We start from the raw sequence: 15,885 nt of genomic DNA on the forward strand, positions 1-15,885 counted from the left end.
TTTTCGATCGTTAGGACGCATATGAAACGTGCACCCATTATGGGTCTAACGTCACTCTAACTCCGGCCAGTAAAGGGAAAGTATGACACAAAAGCGTTAATGGTGGTGGTGTTAGTTTAAACGTTGCTGGCAATTAAATTTTATTTTCCTTTCGATCTTGGCAAGGCTCCATTTTGGTTATGAGCCATGGCTCCAGCAACTGAAAAGTGAAAATCGTAGAATAAAAGTATTTATACTTACAGGGATATGACGAGGATCAATATACCATAATAATGGGGAGATATTTAAAAATTGGATGGATTTCTTCGATGTTTTCATAAACAACACATATCTTTCTGATTTTAATTATACACTACTTAAAGATTTGCTTCTCTGGGTTTCACCTGCAGGTTTACAATGAGTCGTACAGTCGTACAGCTACTGTGCTACCTTTAACCATCTGCCAAGGTTTTATCGTAACTTCCAGTAACGCATGGACTCTGAACCTGTCCAAGCCGTTCTTTGTTGTCGTTGACTTTGAATGGCGCGATTGCATAAACACACTACTAATGGATCCTTTTCATCTTTCCTCTCTTAAAGGTTTTATGGAATTTATATGATTTGATTGGATGGTTTGTCCCACAACCTGACACTGAAACCATTAGGTTATTCGGTACCAGAGATTTCATAGAATCTATCCAGAAAATTGGCAATTCAGTGCTACTTTGGTTTGTTTGTATGGTGCTCTTACGTTGCATGGAACCAGTGGTTATTCGGCAACAGGACCAACGTCGAGAGTGAACTTCTATCACCAGAAATACACATCTCTCACTCCTCAATGGAATGGCCGAGAATCGAACCCGCGGCCACCGAGGTGGGACGCTAATACCGCTGAGGCTACTTATCTACGCAGGTGCTAGTAATAAAAACATGGCGGGAGCTCCTTGGACCATCATAGACTCACACTAGCCCCCCGGGGGATCAAAGAATTATATTCACGTTTCTGTGCTGTGTGGTTGACAAATTATTATATTAATAAACGATATCTTCGTGCGGCCCCCTACTTTTACATTTTACCATAAGGTGTTTAGTACTAACACCTCGGAGTGGGTGACGCTTAGATAACTAGTCAGAGTAGCACAGGTAATTCTTCCCATTGGAGGAAGACTGGTATGGATTAAGAACACAAGGGATATACCATAAATATTTATTATTTATACACAATATAAAACAATTCAATAACTGTTTCTGAATAGTAGAATAGAGAGAACAGAGAGAGAGAGAAAAAAAAACCGAAAGTGCATTTACAGAATGACTAGTTGAAAAACCTAAGATACTAACGAGCATTACCTACCGTACAATGACTCCTTTTTTTTTTTAGATATAAGACAAAAAAACGGGGCACTTTTGGAAGGACCGTATTCCTTTGAAAAAGTACACTCTGGTTATTCGTTTGATTATTGCATTGAGGAAACACCCACAGAGAGCTCTGGTACTATATATGAAGAAATTCTCACATTGCACCTTAAATACAGAACTATTAATTTTATTTTTCGCCATGGCGAAGTTTATATATATATATATATAATATATATATATATATATATATATATATATATATATATATAGATATATATATATATATATATAATATATATATAATAATAAACTACACAAATTATTACTGGCAACTTGGTAATACTGGCCGAGTCTGTCATTCACGATCTTGTCGGCTATTTACCACGAGAGCTGACAAAATTCGATATCTAGTCACAGTAATGAACAAGCAGACTTCCCCAGAGCTCTCGCGAGTGTTCTCCTGCAATACCAGCACCCTCTGTGTTCCCTGGAGTTAGGAACCATCTTGCCTCAGGACGCAACTCCAGCAGATGCAGTAGCCGCATATGCGATGCATGTGGTTGCAAGTTGAGCAATCGGAGAAGCAGAAGGATACACAGTTTTTACGGGCGTAGTCCTGAGGTGATCGTCTTTTGCTTTGTACAATATAGGTAAAAGGGAGATTTACAAAAGTATGCCTCTGTTCGTCTGAAAATATTCGTCATGATTTCGTGAGAATCATTCAATACAGGTAACAAGAATATATACAGCTAATTGCTAGCTATCACATCCTAATTCAAAACGCCTAAAAAAAAGTAATGAATATTCAACACTTTTCTTACACCATCCAAAACAAAATAAAAATTCCTTCAACTTTCATTTAAACAAAATAAGAGAGAATTTTAACAATGGAGCAGCCTGTTTTTCTTTAGAAAACTGGTTACAACTGGTTACAGGTGGGATACCTCGACAATAAGGGGTAACAGAAGCATGGCATACATTAAAAAAAAGAGCAATAGCTTTCCTTTCTTACACCACAAAGGTATTCTTAAACAAAGATTCTTTCTCGTATTCTCGGGTATGTACAAAAAAGAAAAAAAATCTGAGCAGCAAACACCCAAGTCATAACAGGGATCACAGCCATTCAGTTCAGAGTTGGGCCAGAGAGCTGGATTCTATGTACAGAGGATCACAGGGATGAAATTATCTTTGTAATGCATTGTTATTTCCTTGTCTTGAGTAAGCCTTTAGTATGTAATGCACAGATGTGGTGTTCAAGATGAGTACATTATCTTAGCGTATCTGATTTTCCGTAAGGTTTTCTTCTTCGCAGTATTACAGAGTATTTTTGCATCAATTCACCTACAGTTCACCCTAATTCAGAGACACAGCACAGCTATGAAATCTGCAAGATGACCACATCTCAGAGATGCAGCCTTGCAGACGAAGACTGTCAAAGGAATGACCTGATGCTTTCTACGTCATGGTACTGGACAACCCCAATTACAGACGACACTGTACTCATCGTTCTCTGTCTCAAGTGAATTTAAATCTGTCTATTAAGTTGGGACTCCGCGGTCTGCTTCTTTCGTCGTCCTGTTTCTGTGGAGTTTTGAGCCTCGTCTCCGGCAGACGCTTGGAGACCTTCTTCAGGAAGGAAGAGGCGACTTTGTCTCCGGTGCGTCTTTGGAGGGCTCGCAGGGACTTGTAACCTGAAGAGGAAGGAGTACACGATTAGTTTTTGGCGATCAGTGATCAAACACAATCATAAAGTCTGAACATTGGGAACCGAGATTTTGAAGTGAACACATACTCTTCAATAAGACATTCTGCCAAATGATCAAAGAGTTAGGAGGATACAATTAAACAAATACGAAACGCAAACTATATGAGCGACACCTCAACTTAGTGAAATTCTGTACACAGCAGCAACATTATGATGAATATTTTTTGTTACATTAACGTTTTAGATGTAGTCCATTTTAAGAAAAATGTCTTGAACCGAGTGTTAGATGTAAAATACAGGTTAGTTGGGTTAGGGACTATATGTGGGATTGCTGTTGACTGTAAGACATCTACAAAATATTCCAGTGCAGGCCATAATATGGGGACTTTGTTATTAATAGACTTTATTACTAAATCAAAAAGCCAGCCACCCAAAGTGTATTGAATTGAGGTGCTACTGCCTACTGTGCAGTAAAAAGGAACAATTCCATTTTAGTTTCCCTAACCTTCTTCTTCCACAGAACTTCTGGTTAAACCAAGTTCACATTGCACATACATGAAACACAAATACGACTTCAACCCTTACACTCATGAACTTACCCATATCAAGACCAGGAATGGTCATCTTAAGATAAGTGTTAGGGACAGTGTGGACCTGTGACGAGTCGACACAAGGAAGGTCAGAGAGAGGCACCACTGCTTCTCCAATGAAGGTGTTCGATCTCCCCAGGTTGTAGTCTTTGAGGGTGAAGAGGAGTAAGCCAGCGCGAACTCCGTCGTCGTTTTTGCTCATATCACTGCGAAGGAAAGATTTACACCAATGTAGTTCTGGAAGTCACATAATAAACAACCCTCCTACAGTAGATAAAACATCAACCGTCCATCTCATGACTAGGCCAGTCCCTTACGACGCTCCCGATTGGCTGTTGATAGGCCAATCACAGGGCTGAAAAAACTCTCAGTCTCTCGAGAGAGTTCACATAGGCAGGATGTATATTCCACCTCTCCTGAGGGATACTTTTGAAAGGCGTATACCTCAGAAGAGGTGGAACATACATCCTGCCTATGTGAACTTTCTCGAAAGACTGTGAGTTTCCAGGCCTGTGATTGGCTTATCAACAGCCAATCGACAGCGTTGTAAGGGACTGGTGTAGACATCGGCTGCACGGCTGATGTGAATCTACTATAGGCCTTACTTAAGGTATTTTGCAGCTTCCCTTCGGTCCCAAGCTGCACCCCGTGTCTTTTCTTTTACTATACCTCCATTCATATTATTTTTCCTCCATCTTACTGTCCACCTACCTAATAATTGTTTGATAGTGCAACTGGTTTGAGGTTCTCCTTCTCTTACAACTTTTAAAATAATGTTTACTCTCAATTTGCCCTTCAGCGCTGGATGACTCATAGGTCCCAGCGCTTGGCCTTTGTCCTAAATTCTATATTCCATTCCACGAATGAGAGATAACAGCTGATTTGCACGCTGAAAGTGACTTAATATTCTGGGCCTCCGTGGATAGGGAATGAGTTCTTTCTTTAAAATGTCAAATTTCATTTACCACACAGTACATGCAGCCTTATGCTAATGACGGATGCTAACATCTACTGAATACTGCGATTAACTCATATGAAAACAGGAAATCGTCCTTGAAACTGTTTCTCTAAATCTAAGTGGTTTAAGGTTGTTAGCTAGAAAGTGTTGTTAGCTAAAGCGTGTGATCAACGTTTATCCCTAAAATATTTACACACTTCTCAGCACGGAGAAGCCTCGAATTATTAATCAAATATTAATTTTAAATGACTTTGCATTAAACTAAGATTTGTTTCTCTTACAAGAAAACTCAGGTGTCTATTACGAGACAACTCGGGTGTCTACTATATGACACCTCGGGTTCCTATTAATACTACGTACAGTACATGGACTCAGGTTTCTATTAAAAGACTACTCCGATTTATTTTGCATGAGACCTTGGGATTCAATTACAAGGCAGCTCGGGTTTCTATGACGAGACCACTCAGGTTTCTATTACATGACACCTCGGGTTTCTATGACATGTCACCGAAACGGAGTTCTCACGTAATAGAAACCCGAGGTGTCATGTAATAGAAACCTGAGTGGTCTTGTAATAGAAACCCAAGGTGCCATGTCATAGAAACCTGAGTGGTCTTGTAATAGAAACCCGAGGTGTCATGTCATAGAAACCTGAGTGGTCTTGTAATAGAAACCCAAGGTGCCATGTCATAGAAACCTGAGCGGTCACGTCATAGAAACTCGAAGAATTTTTTACTCACTATTCAAAGGTTTCCTCGTAAACGGCAGGGTCGGCCTTTCGTTGAGTCTTCGTCTTGCGGACTTGGGCCGCGGGGAACCACTCCTGAGGAACTAGCTGGACCTTGACGTAGGAGTCAACCGGTTGGTTGTGGAAGTTGTGGTGGAGTCCGCCGCCCCTCGAGCTGATGCTGGTGCTGTCGCTCTCCGTGACCATGTCGCGAGCCATGATCACCTCCACCAGCAGCTTCCCGGGACGGGTGAACAACATCTGGAAGCAGGATAATTGAATTATAACTATTATTATAATTTTTATTATCTATTGGTATAGTAGAATCACATCTACCGTGCATTGGATGTCTAGGCCAGTCCCTTACGACGCTCCTGATTGGATGTCGTTGATAAGCCAGTCACAGGGCTGGGAACTCTCAGTCTCTCTCAAGTGTTCACATAGGCAGGATGTATGGTCCTACCTCTCCTGAGGGATGCTTTTGAAAGAGGTATCCCTTAGGAGCGGTGGGACATAGATCCTACCCATGTGAACTCGAGAGAGAGACAGAGTTTCCATCCCTGTGACTGGCTTATCAACAGCCAACCAGGAGCGTCGTAAGGGACTGGCCTAGACATCCAATGAGCGGTTGATGTGAATTTACTATAGTAACCCTTCATTTAAGCAAAGCATATTTTATTTAATTTAGACGACATCAGAAGAAAAGAGAAAGATTACTTTAAGCTGAATGGCAATGTAGCAGCAATTACATTCAATAAAATATATTATTATTATTATTATTATTATTTTTTTTTTTCTTTAATTTTTTTTTCACAGAGTGGAGTCACGTTGTTCTACCCAGAGGTCAGCAGAGTCAAGTTTACACTTCAAACATCCACGAATAAAGAAAGGAAACTTTTATGGTTAGTTACACTGATCATTCACGGAGAAATATTGCAGGCGACACTCACAACTACAGGATATGCAATAAAGAAAATGAGGATTTCTTGTTCTTGTTACTGAAAATGTTTCCAAACCAGGCACAGTTTTTTTTTTTTTTTTATCTAAGTTATTGTTACAACTTTTTACATCTTATCAATCATTCTCTGGTAATTCATTTTGCTGTTCTTGGTGATAAAGTGTTGGTCTCACTATCATAATTACCAAAAAATATCAGTCACGTAGTTAGACAGGACCTGAGTCACCCCTTAATCTATTATCTTCCTAACTCACAATCATTCAAGAACAACTCTTATGTAGCGGTATGGCCAAGGTGCTCTTGTAATGAAATGCATTCAAAGCCATGTGAACACTAAATTAAAATGATCGCATTTGTATTTGTCGCACTGTAAGATTTTAGGGATGAAGCTGCAAGCCTCACACATCTTTCTTCGCATCAGCAGATGGCAGCACCCATTCACAGCCAGGTCGACTGGGGGCAATGAATTAACCTAGAAGTGGTTTCTAAGTTTAAGTCCCCAGAGGGGGGGTAATGCCGTCAGTGCACCTTACGCGGTGCACTGTAAACATTACTTATGGGGTCTTTGTAGCATCCATTTGGTCTTTAACTGCTAGCTCTATCATTCCTTTAACTGTTCCTCCGTTCGTATTCTTTCTTCCATCTAACTTTACACCCCTTTCTAACATTTGTTTCAGAGCGGACCTGTGAGGCTTTCCTCCTGTTACACCTTTCAAAACTTCTTACTGACTGCTAATTTCCCCCCTCAGCGCAGAAGGAACCTCATAGGTCCCAGGGTTTGGCCTAAGGCCTAAATTCTATATATTTTGCTCTGGTCTAAGCTTAAGTGGTGTAAGTCGTTCAAAACAATTCAAATATTCTACATTAAACGAATCATACCTTGACTACTAGTTGAGCTTTCGTTGGCATCGACGCTTCACTCTGCTCATCGTGTCGTTCTTGGTAATACTTTGCAATCAGAGACTCCGTCGACATCCGTAGGCTGTCAAGGAAATCCAGCAACTCGGCGTATTCTGAAATAATAATAATAATAATAATAATAATAATAATAATAATAATAATAATAATAATAATAATAATGAAACTCCTCTTCTAGACATAAGGTAGTAATAAAATAAATCTTGACTGAAAATCCTGCTGAGGACAATTTTTGTATCTATCTTCAACATTGTCAACTTACTATGTAGTTAGATTTTCAATAATAATAATAATAAAAATAATAATAATAATAATAATAATAATAATAATAATAATAATAATAATAATAATAATAATAATAATAATAACAATAACAATATATGCAGAGACTCAAGGCGATACTCAAGTCAAAACTCAACGCGGAAATATGATAAAAGCCATAAAACACATGGGCAGTGCCAAGTAATCAGATACAGCGCAGGAATAGTGGAATGGACGAAGGCAGAACTCCGCAGCATAGATCAGAAAACCAGGAAACATATGACAATACACAAAGCACTACACCCAAGAGCAAATACAGACAGACTATACATAACACGAAAGGAAGGAGGGAGAGGACTACTAAGTATAGAGGACTGCGTCAACATCGAAAACAGAGCACTGGGGCAATATCTGAAAACCAGTGAAGACGAGTGGCTAAAGAGTGCTTGGGAAGAAGGACTAATAAAAGCAGACGAAGACCCAGAAATATACAGAGACAGGAGAAAGACAGAAAGAACAGAGGACTGGCACAACAAACCAATGCATGACAATACATGAGACAGACTAAAGAACTAGCCAGCGATGACAATTGGCAATGGCTACAGAGGGGAGAGCTAAAGAAGGAAACTGAAGGAATGATAACAGCGGCACAAGATCAGGCCCTAAGAACCAGATATGTTCAAAGTACGATAGACGGAAATAACATCTCTCCCATATGTAGGAAGTGCAATACGAAAAGTGAAACCATAAACCACATAGCAAGTGAATGCCCGGCACTTGCACAGAACCAGTACAAAAAGAGGCATGATTCAGTAGCAAAAGCCCTCCACTGGAGCCTGTGCAAGAAACATCACCTACCTTGCAGTAATAAGTGGTACGAGCACCAACCTGAAGGAGTGATAGAAAACGATCAGGCAAAGATCCTGGAGGGACTATGGTATCAGAACGGATAGGGTGATACGTGCAAACAGACCAGACGTGACGTTGATTGACAAGGTCAAGAAGAAAGTATCACTCATTGATGTCGCAATACCATGGGACACCAGAGTTGAAGAGAAAGAGAGGGAAAAATTGGATAAGTATCAAGATCTGAAAATAGAAATAAGAAGGATATGGGATATGCCAGTGGAAATCGTACCCATAATCATAGGAGCACTAGGCACGATCCCCAGATCCCTGAAAAGGAATCTAGAAAAACTAGAGGCTGAAGTAGCTCCGGGCCTCATGCAGAAGAGTGTGATCCTAGAAACGGCACACATAGTAAGAAGAGTGATGGACTCCTAAGGAGGCAGGATGCAACCCGGAACCCCACACTATAAATACCACCCAGTCGAATTGGAGGACTGTGATAGAGCAAAAAAAAAAAAAAAAAAAAAAAAAAAAAACAAAAAAAAAAACAAAAAAAAAAAAAAAAAAAAAAAAAAAAAAAAAAAAAAAAAAAAAAAAAAAAACAATAATAATAATAATAATAATAATAATAATAATAATAATAATAATAATAATAATAATAATAATAACAATAATAATACTGAAAGTCTTCTTCTAGAGATAAGGCAGAGACAGAAAATCCTACTGAGAACAATTTTTGTCAACTCATTTTGCAGTTAGATTTCCAAGGTGCAATGAAATGTTCTCACAGCGACATTACTACGACTATGTTCACTCAAAATGCTTACCCTTGGTACGGGCCTCTTCAGGGTCAAGGCCAATCCCTTCGTCGGGGCTGAAGAACTTGAGGGAGGCTTCTAAGAGATCATAGACGCCTTTGAAGAAAGAAGCCTTCCTCCTCTGGGGGGGAGGAAAAAATGATCATATTCAGAAATTGGAAGTTACATGAATACAGACATTTCCTAAGCATAACTGTTGACGGGGCAATGTTCGTGTTTTGCTTATGGTTACAAATGAAAAGTGGCCTTCGACGCCAAACAATTAAATGTAAGTTTAACGCTCCTAATTAACAATTAAAGTACTGAGTTTACATCTATAGTAAAACTGCTAAATAAACAGTTGCCGTGATTGAGAAATAAAACCATATTCTGGTGCAAAACTAGAATTATTTATTTAGTGAGAAATAAACGTCAAAGACACTATATATAAACAGAAAAAAGCAAAACCACCAATAACCAAGTATTACCTCAATATTTCTGTCCACGGTTTCACTAAACAGCGAAATGATAACCTCCCAGAGGTACCATAAGAACCTCTGGAAGTTCGAGGTGTGGAGGTGATTGTGAAGGAGCTGGATGGCTGGATCCAGCACCTGTTCCAGGAGAGGACCTTCGCTCTGGATCTCGCAGGCTTCTTGCAGCGCTCTGTCCAGCGTTGGTTTGAGCTGCGTTGCGAAAGACAGTAACAGAAAGTGTTTGAATTGGAATGGATTGGAAAACAGACTTTAGACCAATAGCCAAGTACTAGGACCTACGAGGTCATTCAGCGCTGAAACGGAAATTGACGGTAAAATGGTCCAAAAGGTGTAACAGGAAGAAAACCACTTAGTGTCACTTTCATTCTCTTTGCCAATTAAATGATTCACTGTGGCACTGTTAGCCTCTTTGCGAATAAAATGATCCTTACAAGACTTTTTATTGAAGCAATCACAAAACTGACATAGGAAAATTACTATGGCACTGTTAGTGTCTGTGCAATTAAATGGTCCTATCAGGACTTTTTATTGATGTCATCATAATGTTTATATAGAAAAAAATACTTCGGCATTATCAGTCCAACGGTTCTGACAATACTTTTCACTGATGCCATCAAAGTATTTGTACAAAAGAATTTCTCTGGTACCCGTCAGGCTCTTAGCGAATGAATGGTTCAAACATGACGACGTTTCTGGCATTCAGTCCAACTGGAATTCTTCATCGCAGTGGCAAAAAGCAGAATAATTGAGACCCTTACCCTAGCTATGACAGCTTCGATGAACTCGTTGACTTTGGCCTCCATGTTTTCAGTGGCACTGACGATGAGTCTCTCAACCGTCGCCTCCAGCTGCGACGCGGCTCCCTCTCCGTTGCTGGCTCTCCTGATCTCCTCCAGAGTGGCATCAAAGCCAAAGTGGCCTGGTAGCCCCGTCAGTTCTCTCCTTACTCTCTCGATGTTATTCAGACCGACGCAGATCTAAGAGTAGTGAGAGAACATATTGGTAATTAACTCTATTTACGTCCCAAGAAAGAATCTCTAGTTTCTTCGAGATTATTCCAATCAAAGTATGTCCAGAGGGATGGAAAGAATCATAGTGAAATTCATTGCCTGTTCAGTGTCTGCCTATGAACTTACAGTTATTTGGTGGTTGAAAATCTCTAGACTATAACACAAGATGGCTATGATGCTACACGATTTTGGAGCTGAGGACCATATTCTAAAGCATGACTAAAAATAATTTTGTTTTTCATAAACTACATGAGAGAAACAATTGTTTATTTAGACTTCGGGCAAGGCTTTCAAGATTTTCCGCTGTCATTCAAAACAGTGTGTGCCTCGAGGAAAAAGAATGGGAGTTGAATTTATTGTCTGTTCACTCTCTGGCTATTTATAAAGCTACCAGACTGCAGAATTTAGTACGTCTCGAGTTCACCAAGTTATCTTAAATGACAAAATATGACCACTATTGGAAAAATAATGAACTTTACATTTATTCAGTTGCATTCAACTCGTCAACTTTGGGTTTCAAGCAAATTCACGAAGTCAACCTCTGACCTCACAGCTTAAATTTAAAGTGGTCAACACCTTGTGTGACCAAAAAATGGGTCAGCTGGCTGGCTGGTTGTACTTAATAATGTCAATCACAATACTGTAACGATTTTATGTCACAGGCACCCCATCACATATATGGCTGCTCAAATCAAATCTGACCACTTACAAAAAGTGTCGATGACAACAATAACAGAGACAAACCAGACATAATGACTGTACCTGCTGAGTGATGAAGACGCGGTCGGTGCTCGCTTGTCTGTGGAACATTTTATCAACTTTGGCTCTCAGAAGGTCCGAGTAAGTTGTGGCGCAGGAGCAGATGTCCTCCAGAATCTTTGCCAGGAGAACAGCACTGTGCTCTGGGTCTGGCCACATCAGCTTCAGCCACCAAATCTTAACCTGGAAGAACCAATTGGACTCTGTAGAATAGCATTGTATATAGAATTTAGGCTTATGGCCAAGCGCTGGGATCAAAGTTTATCTTAGTTTAACCAGACCATTGAGTTGATTAACAGCACTGTGTTCGGGGTCTGGCCACATCAGCTTCAGCCACCAAATCTTAACCTGGAAGAACCAATTGGACTCTGACTGTAGAATAGCAATGGCCAAGCGCTAGGATCAAAGTTTATCTTAGTTTAACCAGACCACTGAGTTGATTAACAGCTCTCCTAGGGCTGGTCCGAAGGATTAGATATTTTGACGAGGCTAGGAAGCAATTGGTCACCTAGCAACGGGACCCACAGCTTATTGTGGGATCCCAACCACATTTTATCGAGAAATGAATTTCTATCACCAGAAATAAATTTCTCTGATTCAACGTTGGTCGAGCCGAGAATCGAACTTCGGACCACCGGATTGGTAGCCGAGCGCAAAAACCACTCGTCCAACGAGGAACTAGCGCTGGGATCTATGAGACCATTCAGCTGAAAAGGAAATTGACAGTAAGATGGCTTGAAAGGTGTCACAGGAGGGAAACCGTCTAGTTACACGAATAAAGAACTGTTAGAGAGGGTGGAAAGTCAGATGGAAGAAAGAGAGTATGAACGGAGGTATAGTAAGAGGAATGAAAGCGGTTGCAACTATGGGCCGGTGGGACGCTACAAAAACCCTTGAGTAATGCCTACAGGGCACCACGCGAGGTGCACTGGCGGCACTACCCCACTACGGAGGACACTGATTGTCATTTTAAACACAGGCGCTGCTTGCAAGTGTAAATGCAAACCCGGATAACACGTGTAAATGTAACCACTGATTACAAATGCGAGCCTTGAAGCTGATAAATGATGTGAATATAGACATTTATTATTAATTTAAAGCTAGACAGTGATTACTAATGTGTAGTAGGTCATGCTTCCTGAAGCTAATCTTGTCATTTTTATCAAAGGGATTCTGGTAACTAATGACGGATGTAATCGTTAATACAAATAACTGCAGTGATATGAATCATTCAGGGGTTACAACTATGAATTCAGACACGGTTTGAGAATATAATCTAAGCATACCCGTATGCGGTGCACGGCAGGCATTACTTTAAAGTTCTTTGCTCCGCCCCTTCGGCTCCTAGCTGCAACCCCTTTCATTTCTTTGACTGTACCTCCGTTCATATTCTCTTTCTTCCATCTGACTTTCCACCCTCTCCTAACAATTGTTTCGTAGTGCAACTGCTTTGAGGTTTTCCTCCTGTTACACCTTTCAAACCTCTTACTCTCAATTTTCCTTTCAGGGCTGAATGACCTCATAGGTCCCAGTGCTTAATGACCTCTGTTTAGACACTCAGTTCAATGCAGAAACACAAAATTGCCAGCCAGCAATCAGCAGAAGTTAATGGTGTTAAAAATAAGAGATTTGAACAAGAGACTCACCTATAACAGCTATACGACACATCTTCACTGTCATTACTGCCTCTCATTGTAATATATATATATATATATATATATATATATATATATATATATATATATATATAGAACTATGGATTCCTAACATTCACCAAAATTAAAAAACCTATATTATAGTAAAATACGGCCTAAATACCACATCAGAAATACTAATTTCTAACATTCACCAAAATGAAAAAAATCTTTATTAGAGTACGGCACATCCTAAATACCACATCAGAAAAATCTATTCCTAACATCTACGAAAGTCATAAATACCACATCAGAAAAATCTATTCCTAACATCTACAAAAGTGGAAAATCCTATATTATAGTAAGGCACATCCTAAATACCACATCAGAAATACCTATTCCTAACATTCACCAAAGTGGAAAATCCTATATTATAGTAAGGCACATCTTCACTCTAGGCTCTTACGTCGTGGAATATGCCCGTGGTGTCGGTCGCCGACGAGCTGAAATCGCAGAAGTCGTCGACTGGCTCGAAGCTGTCCAACTCGACGGCCTTCTTGATCATGTCCTGCGCTCGGAAGATGGCCAGCTCCAGCCACCTCATGACGCCTCTGGAAAACCACCGGTGGTACTCCCGCACGCCTGATTCCGAGCGCGCTTCTGGCGCCAGGCCCTCGCTCAATCTGCAATTAATAATAATAATAATAAAATAATAATAATGTATAGGATGAAGACAAACATCAGGTAGATATGTACCTATCAACGGCAACAACAATAATAATAATAATAATAATAATAATAATAATAATGAATATAATAATAATAATAATAATAAATAATAATAAGATAATAATAATAATAATAAATAATAATAAATAATAATAATAATAATAATGGTAGAGGATGAAGACCAAACATCAACCCGGCAGGAAATAATAATACCTATCAACAACAATAATAATAATAATAATAATAATAATAATAATAATAATAATAATAATAACTAATAATAATAATAATAATAATAATAATGTTTATGAAGAAAAAACATCCGGTAGTTACGTAAAAACGCTAATAATAATACTAATAATAAAAACATCAGGTAGTTACGTAACAACGCTAATAATAATAATAATCAATAATATTAATAAAAATAATAATAATCAATAATAATAATAATAATAATAATAATAATAATAATAATAATAATATCTATGACGTAATTAAGCAACAACGCCAATAGAGTCAATAATGGTAATTTGGTGGAATTAACAATCGTAAGAATTAACAGTTCCCACAATCACAGTCGGCACTGCACCAGAAGGAACTTCACAATCAAACCGAACAATCTTGGAGATTAGCATTGCGCGTCTTCCCACGGTCATCTCAATTAGGACACACAAAGAAAGCCAATTAACTTCTCAGTCTAACAACGTCCTCTATTCGTTTGCTAAGAATGGCCAGTCCAGGAGATTTCTCTTACTGTTTTTTTTTAATTATTCGTAGAATAGAATAGCAAATTTAAGCCATAGGCCAAGCGTTGGGGGCTATGAGGTCATTCCGCGATGGAACGGACACAAGACAGTTGCACTATGAATCAAGTGTTAGGAGAGGGTGGAAGGTAAGATGGAAGAGAATATGAACGGAGGCACAGCAAAAGGAATGAAAGGGGGTGCAGCTAGGGGCCGAAGGGACGCGGTAAAGAACCTTAAGTAATGCTCATCACCTGAAGGTTTACGAATAGCGACTGTGGTTAGTGACTGACTGAGTTTTCCAAAAAGAAAAAGAAAAAAATATTAAAGGTAACGATTAAAAAAAAGTATTGGAAATATATAGCCCTCAACGATTTCTATAAAGCTGTCAAACATAAACAAACAACAAACAAAAATAATCACAAATGAAAAAATTAAATCATTCCAAATTCCTGTAAGGATGCAAGAGCAAAATAAAAAAAAACTAAAATAAAAGAGTAATAAAAATATTTAAGTAAATCAGTTTTGAAAAGGAGTGTCCACTAAATGCCTATAAAACTGGCTAAGTAAATAGTTATAAGTTTCTATAAAACTCCTGAGTAAATATTCACAAGATTCCTATAAAACGGCCTGAGTAAACATTTACAAGATTCCTATAAAACCACCTCAATAAATATTTATAAGATCCCTGTAAATCTGCCTAAGTAAAAACTGTCAAAATTCCTATAAAACCACCTAAGTAAATATTTTAAAGATTCCTATAAAACTAAGTAAATAAGTCAATATTTATAAGATTCCTATAAAAATGCCTATGTAAATAAGTCAATATTGATAAAATTCCTAAAATACTGTCTAAGTAAAAGCTGACAATATTCCTATAAAATTGCCTAAGTTAGTAAGTCAATATTTATAAAGTTCCTATAATAAAACTGTCTACGTAAACATTGATAAACTCCCCCCCCCCAAAAAAAAATCATGACCGAACAAGCCTAGATTTCTATACACCACAAAGTTCATATCAGTCCTAAATTTGTATTAACCACAAAATAAATACCAGGCTTAAATTTCTATAAATCACAAAATACATACAAGCCCTAATTTCTATAAACAACAAAATAAATACAAGCCCTAATTTCTATAAACAACAAAATAAATACTAACCCTAAATTTCTATAAACCACAAAGTAAATACGAACCACAAATTTCTATAAACTACAAATAAGTACCAGCCCTAAATCTTTATAAACCACAAAGTAAATGCCAGCCCTAAATTTCTATAAACCACAAAATAAATACCACCCCTAAATTTCTATAAACCACAAAATAAATACCACCCCTAAATTTCTATAAACCACAAAATAAATACCAGCCCTAAATTTCTATAAACCACAAAATAAACACCAGCCATAAAT

The 15,885-nt window shown here is 38.5% G+C and overlaps 1 protein-coding gene across 1 annotated transcript in view; it reads right to left on the reverse strand.

Moving 5' to 3' along the window:
* Positions 1–1,612: 1,612 nt before the first annotated feature.
* Positions 1,613–15,885, reverse strand: part of LOC135223478 (uncharacterized) — a 152,891-nt gene continuing 138,618 nt past the window's right edge. Inside the window, 9 exon segments of the mRNA XM_064261906.1 lie at positions 1,613–3,029; positions 3,643–3,839; positions 5,332–5,579; positions 7,156–7,289; positions 9,132–9,243; positions 9,590–9,787; positions 10,357–10,575; positions 11,371–11,550; positions 13,468–13,684. Coding sequence (XP_064117976.1) covers positions 2,854–3,029; positions 3,643–3,839; positions 5,332–5,579; positions 7,156–7,289; positions 9,132–9,243; positions 9,590–9,787; positions 10,357–10,575; positions 11,371–11,550; positions 13,468–13,684 — 1,681 coding nt within the window. The 3' untranslated portion in view covers positions 1,613–2,853.

Source organism: Macrobrachium nipponense, chromosome 10, assembly GCF_015104395.2.
Source record: "Macrobrachium nipponense isolate FS-2020 chromosome 10, ASM1510439v2, whole genome shotgun sequence".
NCBI lineage: Eukaryota > Metazoa > Arthropoda > Malacostraca > Decapoda > Palaemonidae > Macrobrachium > Macrobrachium nipponense.